This window comes from Trichomycterus rosablanca, chromosome 14 (assembly GCF_030014385.1).
Source record: "Trichomycterus rosablanca isolate fTriRos1 chromosome 14, fTriRos1.hap1, whole genome shotgun sequence".
Classification (NCBI taxonomy): domain Eukaryota; kingdom Metazoa; phylum Chordata; class Actinopteri; order Siluriformes; family Trichomycteridae; genus Trichomycterus; species Trichomycterus rosablanca.
The window spans coordinates 16062653-16084241 of NC_086001.1; the positions used below are offsets into that span (position 1 = coordinate 16062653).

The 21589-nt window shown below is 37.4% G+C and overlaps 1 protein-coding gene across 2 annotated transcripts in view; it reads left to right on the plus strand.

The window, feature by feature from the left end:
• The window catches only part of nrxn2b (neurexin 2b), an 810738-nt gene that overhangs the window by 519644 nt on the left and 269505 nt on the right, over nt 1-21589 (plus strand). For both annotated transcript variants that reach the window (XM_063008256.1, XM_063008257.1), the window contains 2 exons: nt 12862-13035; nt 16869-16988. In XM_063008256.1, the coding sequence (XP_062864326.1) occupies nt 12862-13035; nt 16869-16988 (294 nt within the window). The remainder of the gene's footprint in view (nt 1-12861; nt 13036-16868; nt 16989-21589) is intronic.

Consider the following 21589-nt stretch of genomic DNA (forward strand, 5'->3'; position numbering starts at 1 on the left):
TACATTGTCATGGACCTAAAATCAAAGAAAAGGTAGACGTTGGATGACAACCTCTAAGCTGTAAGACAATGACAATGTAAAGCTTACTTGACTGTAGACAGTGACACCCAAGTTTCAGCAGATCCTAATTCATGGCAGATCCTGCTTTTTAGTGGTTCTTGAACATTTAATTTCTATTTTGTACATTTGTCATAGAGAACACAATGGAATAGAAGCAACTAACAGCTTAAAGTGATCTGGGAGTAATGACTAGTAACAAAAGTAGAATTTCCATTACTCTGTTCAATAGATTTTAATTACTTTCCCTGATGTAATATACTTGGTTCTACCAATTAGATAGTTAATAAGAAGTCTGTTAAGTGAACAATGTTTACCGGTGGCAGAAAAGAGTGTATATGGCTGGAAGACTTCATTATTCTGATTAAGACAATCGTGTTTGAGAATTCGCAGAACTTTTTTAAATACAATTTGAAGTTGACTGGATGGAAACAATGTCCAATCAATGAGTCTCCTGGGCAAGATTTTTTTTTGCACTAAATAACACTTAAATATTTAAACATATGTGTGTGTCTAAGTATGTGTATGTAAAGCTGTGATTGATAGGCATCAACATACATTTTAAATTTGCATTCCCTTCAATGAGATTGAGGACCTCATTTGAGCTGCATTTTCAGAAAAGTTGGGACATGCATTTAAAATCTGTAATTTGTTAACTTTCTTCAACCTATGTAAGTGACGAGTTAAAAGAAACAATGTCCAATATTTTCACTGACCAACATGATCTTATTTTGTAAATATGAGCAAATTAGGAATTTGATGACTGCATTAAACTAAAAAAAAATGGGACAGAGAAATGTTTACCATTGCATAATGGCACCTTTTCTATTGATCAATCACGCACAAGCTGTGTCTATAACATCATTCTGTCGTGGGTCTAGCATTGTTTTACTGAAATAACCATGGACTTTTTGGGAAAGGATGTAACATTGACATTAATGGCAGTTTCACACACATTCAAGTCACCTTATGCTGTGGGCACTAATGCTCCCCCATACCATGACAGATGCTGGATTTTGCAGCTTTTGCCGATAACAGTCATAACACTTGATGGCCGTTTTCTGTCCTGAGTGTTTCTGCATGAAATTGATGCTGGCATAATACATTTTCAGGTTTCATTTCTTGATACAGTGGTGGACTGTGTTAAGTAACAGCAGGTTTTACCTACTCCTGAGCCCATGTGGCTGTGTTTATCACAGTAGCATGGCAATGATAGTGGTGTAGGATGACTCACCACTGAGGTGATTCAGGACCTAAGTGCAGGGGCTGGACAGGATGAACAGAATCAGAATAAAGGAGGCCAAAAGAAATACCACACAAACACTGTGACTTATAAAGGAACATAAAAAAGTAAATAAATAAACCAGGCAAGGCAGGATTTGATACTAGGCTGTAGCGCATCAATAAAGAGTGCTCTATAGGGTACAGCTCTATACATCTATACATCTAGTGTATAGCCTAGTTAACTAAGCAACCAACAACCAGCTAAAACTAAGGTAGAAAGAGCTCTGGTTTGATACTGCACCTGAACACAACAAACCAGCTACTTGGTCCACCAAAATCCCATGACCTAAATGCAAACCTATGCTCTCCCTCTATACTAACTAAATAAAAGAAACAAAAATTCACTGATTTGTTTAGTGCAATAGCCTCTGCAATATGATTCGATGACACTCGAATCACTGATCTGCTTAAAAAACGTCCACAGACCAAGGAAAAAAATCTATATTGATTTTTAACTTAGCACTCAATCTGGAATTTTGTAAAATGAGAAGAACACAACACAAACCAACTACTTAACTTCTGGACCAGGGTGGCACAGTGGCTCAGTGGGTAGCACTGTTGCCTCACAGCAAGAAGGTCCTGGGTTTGATTCCCAGGTGGAGCGGTCCAGGTCCTTTATGTGTGGAGTTTGCGTGTTCTCCCCGTGTCTGCGTGGGTTTCCTCTGGGTGCTCTGGTTTCCTCCCACAGTCCAAAAACTTGCAAGTGAGGTGAATTGGAGATACAAAATTGTCCATCACTGTTTGACATTAAACTTGAACTGATAAATCTTGTGTAACAAATAACTACCATTTCCGTCACGAATGTAACCAGTGTGTAAAACATGATGTTAAAATCCTAATAAATAAATAAATAAACAAACTTCTGGGCCATGCACAATGTAGCACCACTTTAAGGTACGCACACCTTTTTATAGCATTGACCACAGGTGTAACACAGAAGCTCTAATGAGCGTGGCGGCACCTGGAAAATGTAGTTTTCACTTACGAGTTGAGCAGCAATTACAGGTCAACCCATTATAAGCATAACCATTTATCATGCGATGCTATCTGAGGGTCCCCAAATACTGCACATTTAACAGTGGGTTTAACCTTGGCCTGCATTTTTACTGATATCCTAAATCCTTTCACAATATTATGTTGGTGGTCGATGATGAAAGACTTAAATAAAAGAAATGTATTAAGAAATGTAACTGAGTGACAATTCTCTTAAGAAGTTTGACACAAAATAAGCCTTTGCTGGATTCTCCTTTTATAACTATTCACTTTTCACAAATACCCTTAGTTACCAGATTACCTACTTACTTTGTTATTGTGAATGTAAAAAATGTAACTGAAACAATATGAATAAAATCCTATATGTTATTACAGATGCTGCTATATTACAATTAAAACACACTGATTCATTTCTTTAATTTATAAGACCTGCTGGTGAATTCCACACAGCTTTATATTCAGCAAAATAACGATGTACTGTAGTATTTATGTGGTGTATACACCGATTTTTAACCTGCTTTCACCCTGTTCTTCAATGGTCAGGTATTATTCAATGGTCAGGTATTATTTAGGTGGTGGATCATTCTCAGCACTGCAGTGACACTGACATGGTGATGGTGTGTTAGTGTGTGTTGTGCTGGTATGAGTGGATCAGACACAGCAATGCTGCTGGACTTTTTAATACCGTGTCCACTCACTGTCCACTCTATTAGACACTCCTACCTAGTTGGTCCACCTTGTGGATGTAAAGTCAGAGATAATAGCCCATCTATTGCTGCTGTTTGAGTTGGTCATCTTCTAGACCTTAATCAGTGGTCACAGAACGCTGCCCATGGGGTGCTGTTGGTTGGATGTTTTTGGTTGGTGGACTATTCTCAGTCCAGCTGTCCAGCAGCGCTGCTGTGTCTGATCCACTCATACCAGCACAACACACACTAACACACCACCACCATATCATTGTCACTACAGTGCTGAGAATGATCCACCACCTAAATAATACCTACTCTGTGGTGGTCCTGTGGGGGTCCTGACCATTGAAGAACAGGGTGATAGAGGGCTAACATAGCATGCAGAGAATCAGATGGACTACAGTAAGTAATTGTAGAACTAAAAGTGCTTCTATATGGTAAGTGGAGCTGATAAAATGGACAGTGATTGTAGAAACAAGGAGGTGGTCATAATGTTATGGCTGATCAGTGTATGTAGTACACTATAAATATAATGCAGCACAGACACAGTATAAACCTTTGTTTCTGAGATTTCTTGGTTATTGAGCTAAAGTACAGCAGTAAAATCTAAAGAGTGAATCATCAATCTTAACCAAAGTGCACTCAGAGAAAGCACAACCTATCACACTATCACTGTGCACCAAACTGTGATCAGCAGGAACCAGTGAGGAGACTAAAGTAGTATGGATTAGCTTTAAATGATATTTTAACTTGTTTAAAGACAGGACTAGGTAATACCCAGGTTCAAAGAAAATGCTAGCTGCATCTCATTGGAAGCATTTTAATTAAGGAAACTGGCCAGATATCTTATTTATAATAACTTAAAGTATTCTAAACCATAAGCTTTAATATGAAGTGTCTTGCTGTTTATACCACCCCAAATCAGAAAATGTTGGTACAGTATGGAAAATGTGGATAAATAGTGGTGTTTCTAACATTTACTTAGAAACTTTACTTTGACTTTTATTTCAAATAGAATAGCCCAATATATTTCATGTTTTGTATATTATCTATTGGGGACAGGTGAGGACTGCAGGCAGGTCAGTCCAGTACCTGTACCCTCTTCTTCCGCACCCATGCCTTTGTAATGTGTGCAGCATGTGGTATTGTGGTTTTCATTCTGAAAAAAAATGCATTGACGTCCGTAAAAAAAATAATGTAGTTTAAAAAGCAGCATATGTTGCTCTAAAAGTCTTAATGTACTTTTCTGCATTAATGCTGCCATCACAGAAGTGTAAATGACCTTTGCCAAAGGGCACTGACACAGCCCCATACCATGACAGACCCTGGCTTTTGGACTTGTTGCTGATAACAGTCTGGATGGTCCTTTTAGTCTTTGGTCCAGAGCACACAGCATCCATTTTTTTCCAAAAAAGACCTGGAATGCTGAATCATCTGACCACAATAGATGTTTCCACTGTGTTATGGTCCATTCTAGATGCCTCTGAGCCCAGAGAAGTCGACGCCTCTTCTGGACATGGTTAACATAAGGCTTCTTTTCTGCACAGTAAAGTTTTAAGTGGCATCTGGCATGTAACTCTGTATTGTAGTGCTTGACAAAGGTTAATCCCTCACCCATGTGGTTATATCAGCTATTGTTGAGTGGGGGTTCACAATTCCTTTACGCACTGAAATTCCTCCTGATTCTTTGAATGGTTTAATGATATTAAGCACTGTAGAGGGAGAAATCCCTTTCCATCTTTCTTTGTGGTTCATTGTTTTTAAACATTTCAATCATTTTCTCACACATTTGTTGACAAACTGGAGATCCTCTGATCATCTTTGCTCATCAGAGACTCAGCCTTTCCTGGATGCTGATTTTGTACCAAACCATGATTACATCATCTGTTTGGAATCACATCATTATTTAGTTTTTTCACCTCATTACTGGCCCTAAATTGCCCCCGTCTTAACTTGTTTTGGAATGTGTTGCAGGCCTGAAATGCAGGAATGGAGGTGTATTAACACATGAAATGAAGCTTACCAGACAAATGATGAAATATCTTTAGTTCAAACTCTGCTGTGAAATTTTGTGTTGTACTGTCCCAACTTAAAAAAAAAAAAAGCAAAGCAAATGTAACAGTGTGGCTGCTAAATGAAGATTCAGCAGTCCATCCATGTTAAGAGTCGTGCCTTGCTGTGCAGCCTAAATTGGCTTGTGAGCGCTAATGTGCTCCAGGTGACAAATCCTTTTTTCCCTTTATTAATTTGTATTTATTATTATTGTGTTGGGGTTATTTAGCCATAGTTTTATTCTAGCTTGAACTGAGATTCTGCATAGGGGTTCTATTTTCTCTTTAGGTGTGTGGGGAAGCACGTTCTTGCACATTCTTGTGCTGAGGCATGACATTCTTCCCATTCTTCCCGTTACAGCAAATAAATCTGCTAAATTAAACCTTGCAGCTGGCACACGTTAATTGCTATATTTTGCTGGCGTCCAATATCAATGATTCATCAATAAGACATGATTGTGTGGGAGACATTTCCACCCCTGCCTTGACTGTTGGTGATGTACCTTACACCTTATACTGCAGCTGGCAGTGTACTAGGACTGTTTACAGCTGCTCATGCATGAAAACCAATCTATGAAGCTTCTTATAAAACAAAGCAGGTTTACATGATATATTCATTAGTACAGGGGAGTCCCATTCCTTAAGCATATGGGGCTTTCTAGCTGACCACTTATTGTTTCTAGAAGTTTCAACAACAAAATCTCCAGAGTATCAGAGCAGCTGGCTTGGCTGAATATTGATTATTTAATTCAATTAAATGTTATAGCTAATAGTTGTCTATATATATATAATACAATATATATATATATATATATATATATATATATATATACTGTATATATATATATATATATTGTATTGCCAAATGTATTTGCTTCACACGCATATGAACTTGAGTGACTCCCATTCTTAATCCATAGGGTTTAATATGATGTGGCCCGTGTGTTTATGGGAATTTTTGACCGTTCTTCCAGAAGCGCATTTGTGAGGTCAGACACTGATGTTGAACGAGAAGGCCTGGCTCGCAGTCTCCGCTCTAATTCATCCCAAAGGTGTTCTATCGGGTTGAGGTCAGGACTCTGTGCAGGCCAGTCAGGTTCTTCCACACCAAACTCGCGCAACCATGTCTTTATGGACCTTGCTTTGTGTACTAGTGTGCAGTCATGTTGGAACAGGAAGGGGCCATCCCCAAACTGTTCCCACAAAGTTGAAAGCATGAAATTGTCCAAAATCTGAAGGCCACATAAAGTTTGGAGATCTGTAGCGATTGTAGCATCTGTAGCATCCGCTGACTCCGCTCTGTCATTTTACATGGCCTACCACTTCGTGGCTGAGTTGCTGTCATTCCCAATCACTTCCACTTTGTAATAATACCACTGACACTTGACTGTGGAATGTTTAGTAGCAAGGAAGTTTCACGACTGGACTTGTTGCACAGGTGGCATCCTATCACGTTACCACGCTGGAATTCACTGAGCTCCTGAGAGTGACCCATTATTTCACTAATGTTTGTAGAAGCAGTCTGCATGCCTAGGTGCTTGGTTTTATACACCTGTGGCCAAATTTCAGGAATTGTGAAAAATAAGTGTAAATAAAAGAGCAGCATGGTGACTCTGTGGGTAGCGTAGTCGCCTCCCAGCAAGAAGGTTGTGTGTATGATTCCCAGTTGGGAACATGTTAAGTTTGCATGTTCTCCCTGTGTCTACATGGGTTTCTTCATGGAGCTCCAGTTTCTTTGCCTGTCTTTGCCCTGTGAGTTTGACCGGTGTAGACTGGAACAGGATAAAACAGTGACATCACAGACAATGAATGAATGAATGAATAAATGGAGTTTAAATAAATGAGGCTAATGTGTATGTAAACTTATGACTTCACCTGTATATTCGTGGTTTCTTTATTAGAGCTGCTTACTTATTGGAACACTATGTGTGATATAAACGAATAGAGATAAGAACTAAATACACTTTACATTCAAAGCTCATTTTCACACTGTTATGTAACTGTTTTAATGGCAGCTCTTAAAAGCAGACTGTCACTGATGTAAAGATTTCGAATAGAAAGTAGTAATTGGACGTGTACGAGTAGACATGCATTCATCTGATGAAGCAAACACTCATTGATGATCCCGAACCAGCTGTGGGCTTTTTCTGTGCACGCCACGGCCATGGTAGCTCGGCCAGCTATCGATCTGGAAGATTGTGCAGAATGGCTATTGATCAGATGCTTTGTGCATGTGGGAGTGTTGTTTGAGATAAATTAGTCAAAGAAGAATAGCTGCATTTTATCTCATAAACTGTTTTATTGCCAGCATTAATTCTGTGTGGGAGTAATGTTCTCTTATTTTTATTAACCAGACGCCCTTTTTGACCACAGACAAACCAATTTAGGCTTCATTTGTAAAGTGCAGACATAACAAGAGTCCTGGAGCATAATTTGCTGTGATTTCACGCCACAGATAATGAGTAAGTAGCTTCCTAGATGTTTTAGAAATTAAATCATTAAACAACACTTAAATAGAATAGAGCATTGCAAGCATATTTGATCATAATCTCTGGCTAAGAAACTAAATCTGACAAATTTAAAATTTCTAAATACAACTCCAAATTAAAAAAAGTTGGGACAGTATGGAAAATGCAAATAAATTAAAAACACAGTTTCTTACATTTACTTTGACTTTTATTTAATTGCAGACAGGATGAATTTCATGTTTTATCTGTTCAACTTCATTTCATTTATTAACAAACATCCATTCCTGCATTTCAGGCCTAGGCCTGCAACACATTCCAAAAAAAGTTGGGACGAGGGCATTTTAAGGCTATTAATGAGGTGAAAAAACTAAATAATGATGTGATTCCAAACAGGTGATGTCAACAGGTGATTGTAATCATGGTTTGGTACAACAGCAGCATCCAGGAAAGGCCGAGTCTCTGATGAGCAAAGATGATCAGAGGATCTCCAGTTTGTCAACAAATGTGTGAGAAAATGATTGAAAAGTTTAAAAACAATGAACCTGAAAGCAAGATTGGAAGGGATTTGCACATTTCTCCATCTACAGTGCATAATATAATTAAACCATTCAAGGAATCAGGACGAATTTCAGTGTGTAAAGGCCAAGAGCGCAAGCTTAAGCTGAACGTCGTGATCTTCGATCGCTCAGACGGCACTGCATCAAGAACCCTCACTCAACAATAGCTGATATAACCACATGGGTGAGAGATTACTTTGGCAAACCTTTGTCAAGCACTACAATACAAAGTCACATGCACAAATGCCACTTAAAACTTTACTGTGCAAAAGAAAGAAGCCTTACGTTAACCATGTCCAGAAGCAGCGTCGACTTCTTTGGGCTCATAGGCATCTAGGATGGACCATCACACAGTGGAAACATGTTTGTCCATGCATTTTTCAACAAGCAATGCAAAACCACATGCTGCACACATTACAAGGGCATGGCTGAGGAAGAAGAGAGTATGGGTACTGGACTGGCCTGCCTGCAGTCCTGACCTGTCCCCGATACAGAATGTGTGGAGAATTTTGAAAGGAAAAATGTGACAACGATGACCCTGTACTGTTGCACATCTTAAGACGTGTTTGCAAGAAGAATGGGACAAAACAAAAGCTGAAACACTTGGTCTCCTCTGTGCCCAAACGTCTTTTAAGTGTGGTGAAAAGGAATGGCAACATTACAAAGTGGTAAATGCTTTACCGTCCCAACTTTTTTTGGAATGTGTTGCAGGCCTGAAATGCAGGAATGAATGTTTATTAATAAATGAAATGAAGTCGAGCAGATAAAACATGAAATATCTCAGGTTCATCATGTCTGCAATCAAATAAACGTCAAAGTAAATGTAAGAAACTATTAGCATTTTCCATGCTGTCCCAACTTTTTCTGATTTGGGGTTGTAGGTTCCAATGCTACATTGTGTGATGAGATGATTTTTCTGCTCTACAGAAGAGAGTTGGTAGTTCACTAACTTTAGCCTTTATTTCAGCTTAAACACAGTGGTAACTAACTGGAAGCCAGTGTAAAGATTGTAGAACTGAAATGATGTGCTCTGTTCTCTCCGTCCTGGTTAAAACTCTAGCAGCAGCATTCTAAATGAGCTGTAACTATTTAATGGTCTTTTTGGGAAGTCTGGATAAGAGACCATTACAATAGTACTGCTTCTCTTGCACCACTAACTACAGCCATCATGCAGCAATGCACTTACAATTCTTATTTTGTTAATAAATGGCCACAATAGATAATAAATGGATAAATGAGGGGTGGTTCAATGCCATATCAATAGAAAGCGATTTAGTCATTTTAAAAAGTCTTTAAGAGAAAATCTAACAACAGAAAATCTAATAACTGCATGTATTATGTTAGAATCTATCAGTTTATTAATTCCTTTATCCTCACTTTTTTCTCCTTTTTTGGTGGGTTCAGATCATCGGGGATCTGCTGGCACAAAAGAAACACTGAGTGCATAACAACTTAATCAAGTTGCCAATCTATTGCAGGGTGACACACACACACAGCCAATCTATTGCAGGGTGACACACACACACACACACACACACACACACACACACAAATTAACTCCCTCATGGCCAGTTCACACTCTGCATGTTTTTGTATGCATCTACAGAAACCCCATTTGGGCACAGGGAGAACATCACTAATTATTCACAGATAGTGGCTGGGGGTAGGGATTAAGCCGATCCATCCAGGACCGTTACTGATATGCAGCACCTACTCCATTAGCTGTACCAGAGTTTCATTAGTTTGTATAGGTGGTAGGAACTGATAAATCAGCTCAAGCAGATAAAAGAGATTTCATTCAAAGATACATAATTAGTGTAGTCGAAATTAAGAATTATGTTAATAATAGCTGCATCTGGTGAAGTGGGTGCCAAACAGCAACATGAAACATGTCTTTTTGGAGTATAACATTTTTTCTATTTGCCATAGACAGAATTGAGTCAGTAAATTAGTGTATTTTGCCCTACAATTTGTTTCCATCGTCAGGCTGAAGTGGTGGTATAGTGGTTGTTAGCCCCCTTTCATGCTGTTCTTCAATGGTCAGGACCACCACAGAGCAGGTATTATTTAGGTGGTGGGTCACTCTCAGCACTGTAGAGACACTGACATTGTGGTGGTGTGTTAGTGTGTGTTGTGCTGATATGAGTGGATCAGACACAGCAGCACTGCTGGAGTTTTTAAACACCTCACTGTCACTGCTGGACTGAGAATAGTCCACCAACCAAAATTATCCAGCCAACGGCGCCCCGTGGGCAGCATCCTGTAACCACTGATGAAGGTCTAGAAGATGACCAACTCAAACAGCAGCAATAGATGAGCACTCGTCTCTGACTTTACATCTACAAGGTGAACCAACTAGGTAGGAGTGTCTAACAGAGTGAACAGTGAGTGGACACGGTATTTTATATGATAAGTGTAGCTGATAAAATAAACAGTGAGAAACAAGTATAATGTAGAAACAAGGAGGTGGTTTTAATGTTATGGCTGATCGGTGTGTATATATATATATATATATACAGTGTATCACAAAAGTGAGTACACCCCTCACATTTCTGCAGATATTTAAGTATATCTTTTCATGGGACAACACTGACAAAATGACACTTTGACACAATGAAAAGTAGTCTGTGTGCAGCTTATATAACAGTGTAAATTTATTCTTCCCTCAAAATAACTCAATATACAGCCATTAATGTCTAAACCACCGGCAACAAAAGTGAGTACGCCCCTTAGTGAAAGTTCCTGAAGTGTCAATATTTTGTGTGGCCACCATTATTTCCCAGAACTGCCTTAACTCTCCTGGGCATGGAGTTTACCAGAGCTTCACAGGTTGCCACTGGAATGCTTTTCCACTCCTCCATGACGACATCACGGAGCTGGCGGATATTCGAGACTTTGCGCTCCTCCACCTTCCGCTTGAGGATGCCCCAAAGATGTTCTATTGGGTTTAGGTCTGGAGACATGCTTGGCCAGTCCATCACCTTTACCCTCAGCCTCTTCAATAAAGCAGTGGTCGTCTTAGAGGTGTGTTTGGGGTCATTATCATGCTGGAACACTGCCCTGCGACCCAGTTTCCGGAGGGAGGGGATCATGCTCTGCTTCAGTATTTCACAGTACATATTGGAGTTCATGTGTCCCTCAATGAAATGTAACTCCCCAACACCTGCTGCACTCATGCAGCCCCAGACCATGGCATTCCCACCACCATGCTTGACTGTAGGCATGACACACTTATCTTTGTACTCCTCACCTGATTGCCGCCACACATGCTTGAGACCATCTGAACCAAAGAAATTAATCTTGGTCTCATCAGACCATAGGACATGGTTCCAGTAATCCATGTCCTTTGTTGACATGTCTTCAGCAAACTGTTTGCGGGCTTTCTTGTGTAGAGACTTCAGAAGAGGCTTCCTTCTGGGGTGACAGCCATGCAGACCAATTTGATGTAGTGTGCGGCGTATGGTCTGAGCACTGACAGGCTGACCCCCCACCTTTTCAATCTCTGCAGCAATGCTGACAGCACTCCTGCGCCTATCTTTCAAAGACAGCAGTTGGATGTGACGCTGAGCACATGCACTCAGCTTCTTTGGACGACCAACGCGAGGTCTGTTCTGAGTGGACCCTGCTCTTTTAAAACGCTGGATGATCTTGGCCACTGTGCTGCAGCTAAGTTTCAGGGTGTTGGCAATCTTCTTGTAGCCTTGGCCATCTTCATGTAGCGCAACAATTCGTCTTTTAAGATCCTCAGAGAGTTCTTTGCCATGAGGTGCCATGTTGGAACTTTCAGTGACCAGTATGAGAGAGTGTGAGAGCTGTACTACTAAATTGAACACACCTGCTCCCTATGCACACCTGAGACCTAGTAACACTAACGAGTCACATGACATTTTGGAGGGAAAATGACAAGCAGTGCTCAATTTGGACATTTAGGGGTGTAGTCTCTTAGGGGTGTACTCACTTTTGTTGCCGGTGGTTTAGACATTAATGGCTGTATATTGAGTTATTTTGAGGGAAGAATAAATTTACACTGTTATATAAGCTGCACACAGACTACTTTTCATTGTGTCAAAGTGTCATTTTGTCAGTGTTGTCCCATTAAAAGATATACTTAAATATCTGCAGAAATGTGAGGGGTGTACTCACTTTTGTGATACACTGTATATACGTATATATATATATATATATATATATATATATATATATATATATATATATATATATATATATATACAATTTTCCTATATATATATACAGTATATAGGAAAATTTCACACAAAAAGGACCCTGGTTGCTTGCCTGGAAAATCAAACCCATTACATTTTTGCCCTTCAACACCTTGCATTAGTATTATTATTATATTGTTGACTTTGAGTTTTTCATAAGTAGGTTATTGTATTTTCACCTAAAGATCATTTATAAAATAAAAATACTATATTGTACAGACAACAATAAAAAAAATTAAAACATAATAACCACTTCATTTACCAGTCTGATACATTTTCTGCTTCTGACTTCTTTTCTTATTTGTACTCCTTCGTTTTCTCTTTGTGTGTTGTTATTTCTGACTTTTTCACTTTTTAAAATCATTCCCTTAATTTTCTAGGTATGTGTTTTGTCTGTATACTCTATGAGTGCTGAAGTTGTACAGGCTGCGTTCATTGTACAACCATGAATATACAGGATTATGTTAATGCATGAACTGATCTTTTTTTTTTTTTTTTTTTTTAATCTATTGACTCTCAGTGTTTGTGTTTTGCTGTAGGAGAGCTGTATATAGGTGGTGTGGGAAAGACTATGTATAACAGTCTGCCCAAGCTGATAGCATCCCGGGATGGCTACCAGGGCTGCCTGGCATCCGTGGACCTAAACGGGAGGCTGCCAGACCTGATTGCAGACGCCCTCCATCGGGTGGGTCAGGTGGACCGAGGATGCGATGGTCAGTGAGCTAAGAATATCATCTTTAATACACACTACAAACAAATACACACATACACACACACACACAGAAACAAACACACATTTGGTCAGCAGTAACATTGCGTGTGCTAGTAGAATATACTGTATAACATTAAAACTTAATACACAGGAGAGGTAGGACATGCAGTATAACCATTATGATATTAAAATAACATGTAGATATTAAATTTCATTAGACTTAGAATGCAGTGCTAGAATACTGCTGTTCCTTTCTTTTTTTATGCAATTCTGGAGGAACAGTAACACAACTCTAAAAAAAATAAAAAAAAACAGTTGTGGTGAAAATATTTCAATGTATTGGTCAAAAATGTGGATTTCTGGACTCTTGTATGAAATACTGTTTTCATGAATATGTCTTTAATGCAGTTTTTTTAGGTGACTCAAAATGAATTTAAGAAAACCCTTATTAGCCATATAATATTTTTAACATAAAACACAAATAACTTGGTGTTCAGTGTTCAGATACACTGTTATGAAAACATATGATCCAATTTCTTCTATTTTTGCTAATTTGTTGATTTTTATGATTTGATGATTATTCAATATAGTAAAGATAAGGAATTATTCACAACATATAATCATCAATGTAAAACAGTAATAAGTGTGTGATTAAACAGGTCTGGCAGTAATCATGCCTGGGTGTGGCTAGTTTACTTAGATATCTTTGTCTAAAATTAAAAGTGACTGAAAAGGGTGACAAATATACAAAACTGAAGAAACTGGCAAGGGGACAAATACTTTCGCACAGCAATGTATATTCTTTTACATATATAATGTATAATACAGTGGTATCTTGTAACTCAATGTCCCCTAAACTCAAAATCTTTAAAACTCAATGCCCTTCGTCAAGAAATTTGTACCATTAAACGCAATGTTTACCTTAAACTCAACATATTCCAATTTTTTTTTTAAATGTATTTCATTTCAAATTAATAATGAATAGTTGCTTTGTTCAGCACTTGGCTTAAGTGGTGCAGTGAAGCATCATCAAAGTGTGCATATGAGACGAATCTGCGTTTGTGTGGAATAACCGTCAAATTTACTCTGTAAGCTCCACATGTATCTGTGTTTTTCTGGATTTTTCTCCTGTTTCACTTTTAAACTTGTGTTATAGCTCAGGGTGCTAAGAAATGGTGAGAATCAGCTTTTACGGGAGTCTAAAACACTTTGTTAAAAAAAAGCTTAACGTGACTTAATGTATTAAAAGAACGACACATAGAAACTGAACTTCTCTTAATTATTACTGCTCATAAGTTCTCTCCACTAAAAAAATTCCTCGCTGGTTGTTTTAGTACAGTAAATCACATTAAGTTTCGTGCACCGCCACACTCTATAGGAAATAACTGCACATTCAGAGCAAAAGCTGTTTTGCCGCTTCTCATGTGAATGCGTCTTTACTGAATACAATATTCTAAGATCAAGCATCTCCATGATTAAGAAGCATAAGGAAACAATAAAGAAATAAAGGTAAAGTGCAGGATTCATTGTTTTTTTTTTATAGATTTGTAATATTTGTGTTAGTTTCAGTGTATAAGTGTCAAAAACAACCCCATTGTTTTACATAAGCCTGTAATATATGCAGTTCCACGGGAGCATGGAACACATTAACAGGTTTCCCATACATCCATGTATATATAATCTTTCAGGAACTGCAGCAAAGTAAATGTTTTTGAACTTTTCAAAAACCATTATTATCTAGAGAAAATGCTCTGTACCAGCACTGGTTAATGATGATGTGGTGTTTGTTTTGTTCTCAGAGACCCTTGTGTCAGCAAAAAGCAGCTAACTACACAAAACAGTCTCTGTATACTTATAAAATTCCCATCAGAAGCACACAAGAAGCATAAATGAACAGAACTCATTTAAAACATAATGTTAGCAGCTCATCTAAAACGCCCTTACTGCAGCCTAAAGTAATCAATCTTAACCTCCCGGTGGCTTTTGATAATAGGGCGGGCAGGAATATTTTCAACAAAGAAATCAGCTCTGCTCTCAGACTTTATTTAGTGATATTAGCTCAAGCTGTGTTGTTGTTTTGCCTTTCTTTTGATGGGGGGTTGTTTTTTTAAGCAGCGCAGCACTAATCTGCTGTGCTCGGCTATGATTTCCCCACAGAGCCTTGAATCTCATTTCGGTTTTACCTCTGTCTACCTCTGCCAAGCCAAGCTTATTACCTCTACTCATCCTCTTAAAACCAGTGCTGTCATTTCTTTCACAGAGCATCTGAAGGGGGGATTAAGCTATGCTCATCCAGCCACTTGGATGGGGGAATATTGGATTTTATGTGACTTGTGTGTGACAATCCCAGACTTTTCTATAAAGAATAATTGATATTATACAATCGTACACTGGTCTTAGGTGGTATTGGATTATATGAAAAAGTCACAGCAGACATATGTAAATGTAACAAATGGGCTAATTCAAGAGACGAGGGGCAGACACACACCCCTAAGTTTGATAATAACAAAACACACAAGACAGGCTTGCACAAGACCAGGCACATGAACACATGACCTAAGCTAACTGCTAAGCTGAAAGCTAAAATGCTAATGATAATCTAAACACAAGAAACAAGAACCTAAGCAATCCTAAACCCTAAGCTAAGCTAACACATGCTAACAAAGAACATGAACTATAGTACAACATGGGACAAGTCAGTAATCACTATACAAGAAACATTAATCAGACTACAAGACAAGATACCATGAACAGGACAACAGTAATACTCATGAACATGAACAAGACAACCAAACAGTCAATACCAAGCAAACTAACCAACAGCCACAAGCTGGGGGAAAATCCAAATAGTCTCCACCAAAGGATCCAAAGCTGCCTTCTTAAATGCCATAAGCATACTACCTGAGATGAGGTGCATCTGCGGATAATTAGCAGAAGACCATTCAGAATGAGCAGGCATAGACATAAACAAAAACCTTCTCAACCATGTGCTCCCAGAGACCGGGGCGTGGCACATACACAAGCTCTGGGAGCACAGAGGGGCTGCATTCGTGACAGTAAATAAATACTTTTATAAAAGTATATATGAACTCGCCTATGCAGGTGAAAAGATGTAATCGGCTACTGCACACATGTTGGAGGGGGAGGGTGTCAGTTTAGGTTCTCCTCAACCAGGGCGGGGATCAGCATCAGTAGAGAGGAAGCATAATGCAATTGGGTAATTGGATATGCTCGGGAAAAAGTCGGGAGAAAATGCACTTTAGCACATATGTACACTTTGCATACACTTTAGTGTCATTACACTGTCAGTAACATGGTAGTGTGTGTATTGTCCTTGAATGTAGTTATTTCCTTCTTCCCTTCTTTCCACAAGATGCTGTTGGCTTTATATTTAGGTTGGAGAACGGTTCCCCTCCCACCATTGACAAATATGTGTTTACAAATCCAAACAATGCTGCGGTACCTAATACACACATACCACTAAAACACACTACCATCAGTGTGTCAATGTGGGTCCTATTGGGGTCTCTTTTAATTGATTAATGAGGTATGAAGGGTAATGAAGCGTACAGAACAACAGACAGGCTGTACCTAATTAAGTGAATGTAAGCTGAAGAAGTAATTAAGGTGGAGTTCCATTAATGATATATAGTGATATATTCCACTGAATGCCTATCATGACAGCATACAATTTAGAGAACTGGGTTTCTCAAATTTTATGACTTTCTTATGTTGATCTGAGCTAAAAACTGTTTATAAAAAAAAAAAAAAAAACGTAAGCACTGATTAGAAGTGTGTGTGTGTGTGTGTGTGTGTGTGTGTGTGTGTGTGTAGGACCCAGCACCACCTGTACGGAGGACTCCTGTCATAATCAGGGGGTGTGTCTGCAGCAGTGGGAGGGCTTCTCTTGCGACTGCACCATGACGTCCTATGGAGGCTCATACTGCAGCGACCGTGAGTTTATATTTACTTTACTTCTGCATTGGCTTGACCTTTATATCATACAATGGTTTCATGCAGTGGTTACATGAAGGGGTATAGTCGTTTGTTTTGGTCATTTTGCAGAAGAATTTTTGCTTCTTGGTTTTATGTGGTTGGCTTGGATGTTGATGTGAAGATATGGCTTTGTCAGTAGTGCATAAAACAAATACATCTGGCTTCCTTATTGTTAAAGAAATGAAGAAAAACACATTGAGGAAGTAAAGCTTAAGAAACAAGCTTTCTAAACTTTCTAAACCAACACTCACTGACACACATTCATATTTTAAAGTGCACACTCACTCCAGTTTACAGTTGCATGTTCTCACAAAAATGTCAAAAAACTCCACATTATCATTGCAGCTAGTGTTACAGCATTATTTATTTATTGTGCTAGCAACTTTTCTATACTTCTTGTGTTCAACAGTTTCTATTTATCAAATCTAAAATCTCAGTAGTCCAAAACCACCCGAAACCATCTCATAGCAAAACCTTTCAAGTTGGGATTTATTTTTCAGTTCAGAATATTTGACTACACAAGTAACTCACATAATATTGTAGTTTATTAGCTCAAATAAGGTCAAATAGAAAATCTGTTTATTTATTTATGTATTCATTTATTTTTTTTGTACATTGTTTACCTGCAACACTGGATTTTTTTTATTTTGGCACAATATAACAGGTCAAATATAAACTGTTTATTTATTTATTCATTTATTTATTTTATTTTTTTTATACATTTTTATAAATTTTTTATACATTTCATTTGCAACATTTTTTACTTGCAACATTAAGTTTTTTTTCTTTGTTCTTTGTTATTTATTCATTTATTTATTTTATTTTTTATACATTTTATTACTTGCAACACTAGACTTCTTTCTTTGTTTTTTGCACAATATAGCAATATAACAAGTCAAATAGGAAATCTGTTTATTTATCGATTTATTTATTCATTTATTTTTTTTATTTTTTATACATTTCTACTTGCAACATCAGATTTTTTCTTTGTTTTTAACAAAATATAACAATATAAATCAGGTCAAATATTAAATCTGTTAATTTATTTATTAATGTATTTTATTATATTTACATTTTCTACTTGCAACATTAGATTTTTTTCTTTGTTTTGTGCACAATATAACAACATAAGAGGTCAAATAGAAAATCTGTTTATTTATTCATTCATTTATTTATTTTATTTTTTATACATTTTTTTACTTGTAACATTATTTTTTTTTTTTTTTGGCACAATATAACAATATAACAGGTCAAATAGGAACTTTGTTTATTTATTAATTTTATTATTTATTTTTCAATCATTTTTTCATTTATTTATTTTTTATTCATTTTTAATTTTTCTTTTTTTTTTCATTTATTCATTTATTTATTTATTATTTGTACATTTTTTACTTGCAACATTGTTTTTTTTTATATTGTTTTTGCACAATATAACAATATAACAGGTAAAATAAGAAATCTGTTTATTTATTTATTTTATTTTTTATACATTTTGATTTGCAACATCAGATTTTTTTTCTTTGTTTTTGACAGAATATAACAGGACATTCTTAGACTGCTAGTAAATATACTTCTCTTTAACATATTTAATACATTTAACACAGTGCTTTTCATTACAAATCATATAATCAGCATAACAATTTGAGTAAAAAGTACAATCTTTGATCTCATGCATTTCAGTATTTCCTTTGCCATGCAAACAAGTAAGCATATTTGTAAAAGTCCATTCATTTAAAGTAAAGGTCAGATGTTCTTAAGTCTTATTTTTTAAGAAGGTGGATTTGATCCAGATATTATAATCAAAAACATGATGGAGTTAAAAAAATTTCCATTGTAAGTATGAACATACCAAACACATAAAAGTTCTAAAATAAAAAAGACACACACATACATGGGGAGAACATGCAAACTCCACAGAGAAAGGTCCCCAACCGCTTCATCTGAGATTCAAACCCTGGACCGTCTGCATGCTTCTAATACCATATGCATGAGCTGTATTTTTGGATTATTTATTTTATTAAAGTTTTCAGTATTTTAAATGGAAATTATCTCCTGGCAAACTGCTGCAGTAAGCTCAGTTTAGATTTGTAGAAACCGTCTAAATTTGGGTTTGATTCATGTTGTTTACGCTTCTAAAGATTTCAGCTTGTGCTGCTCCTTGACTACCTCCCCCGAGGCCACTTTTCTCTCAGATAAAAGAAAAGTTAGTGAAAAACTGCACCGATGTGGAATTGATTTTCAGGAATCTCCCACTGACACACGCAGGCATGGAAACACATCATGCTGGGCTTTCTCCAGGGCTTTAATGTGTGTGCTGTGTTCTGATACATTTCAAGAGATCCACCCCATATCCGATGCCATTATAAATGTATAGCCCAGTTGGATTTAAGAGGAATCTCTGACCTCTATAAGTATGTATCTGGTGTTAGGTGTTTGACAGCGGTGTAGCTACAAGAGCGAGAGTAAAAGACATGAGATAGAAATAAATGAGACAGTGAGACTCTGCAGTATTTGACGTGGCTCCTGAGCTAAGTAATTAATGATAATAAACTAAGCTGATCTTGTGAAGTCATCTTTACTTGCTTAGCTTAAAAAATCATTAAGAGCTAAATTAAAGTGAGCATAAGGATTTAGTTTGACAATTCAACTGAGCTGCTGGGCAGTGGCTTATTTATTTATTTATTTTATCCTTAATTGGCCCGTTTTATAATGAGTCAGTTATCTCACAATAAAAACCAGAAACTGTCAAATTCCTGCCAAAGTCCTGTCAAATTTTTACTAGATAAATGGCAATAATTATTTTTGTGAAACATTATTCATTATTGCCATCTGATATAATTAACAGTAGTGTAAACTGAACAATTACCAAACTACGAAATTTACAGTTACAATTTTCTCCCCTAATCCAGTCGTATCCAATTACCCTGATTGTGTTACACTTCATCTCTACCAATACAACCCTCCACTGCTGACTGAGGAACTTTGCAACTGACACACGCCCCCTCTGACACGTGTGCAGTACTGACTGCCTCTTTTCACCTGCATGAGGCGAGTTCATATGCGGATCAGCCTTGTGTACGGAGGGACACACCCTGATCAGAATTGGATAGATAGATAGATAGATGATAGATAGATAGATAGATAGATAGATAGATAGATAGATAGATAGATAGATAGATAGATAGATAGATAGATAGATGATAGATAGATGATAGATAGATAGATAGATAGATAGATAGATAGATAGATAGATAGATAGATAGATAGATAGATAGATAGTGTGTACAACATTACTTGTGTACTTTAATACTTTGTACTTTAATACTTGTGTACTTTAATACTTTTGCTTTAATGTACTGTATCTTGAGCTGCTGTAACAGATAGATACTGTAGATAGATAACTTTATTACACCCATAGGAAAAGTCTGTTATTTGACTTTCCCTCTGGAATTAATAAAGTGATCTAACTATCTATTACAGCAGCTCAAGATACAGTACATTAAAGCAAAAGTATTAAAGTACACAAGTATTAAAGTACAAAGTATTAAAGTACACAAGTAATGTTGTACACACTATGTAATTAAATAAATATAAAAATGAAGTATGTAATATAAAAACTTTAAAAGTATCCTGGCAGTAAATATTGTTAGATGAGATATGTAATACGTAATATACTAAACTGTAAAATGTTCATTGCAGTAAATATTAACAGATGTGTAGTATAGTCTTTATAAACAGAGTGCTAGATCATGCTCCATGAGTCTATCCTGATAGTAACTCAGTGTTTGATGATGTCTGTAGTAAAGTGTTATACAGCGTGATTGTTGCTGGTACATTATTCATCGACTCTGCGTAGGTGCTATCAGTCAACCAACAGAGGTGGTAATTGCACCAGTTATGAGGAACCCTGGTCCGGCTTGTCTCACCCTGAACAACAGCCAATCGTTGTTCATGTGGCCGCCCAGCCCAGCCAGATGGCAGAGCTTAGATTTGATACGATGTATTTGAAATCCCAGCTCTGGTGTGCTAGCGTGTTTTATCGCTGCACCACATGAGCGGCCAACAATGCAGATGTTTAATATTTATAATTGATGTAAGATAAGATAGCCTTTTATTATCCCACTGGGGGAAATTTACAATGTTACAGCAACAGTGTTTATACATAAAAAATATAAATGAGGCACCCAGGTGACGCAGCACGATATTCCGCTAGCACACCAATGCTGAGATTTTGAACTCCCGAGTTCGGGGGCCGCGGAGATCAGTGCGTGGCTCTCCGTGTGGGAAAGTGCTTCAAGTTTGCTTTAAATGAGTGCAGAGATAAAAACCATATAATTATTATGATGGTGATTGTCTGTGTTTGGGGCAGTGCTGGTTGTAAAATTTGACAATAGAAGAGAGGAGCTGTGGTATCTCTCTTTTGAGCAATGCTGCTTTAAAAAAAGCCTGTCGCTGAAGGAGCTGCCCAGTGCTGCCACTGTCTCATACAGTGGGTGAGCAGTGGTCTCCATTAAGGATGAAAGCTTGGCCATCATCCTTCTCTCCCCCACTGCCTCCAC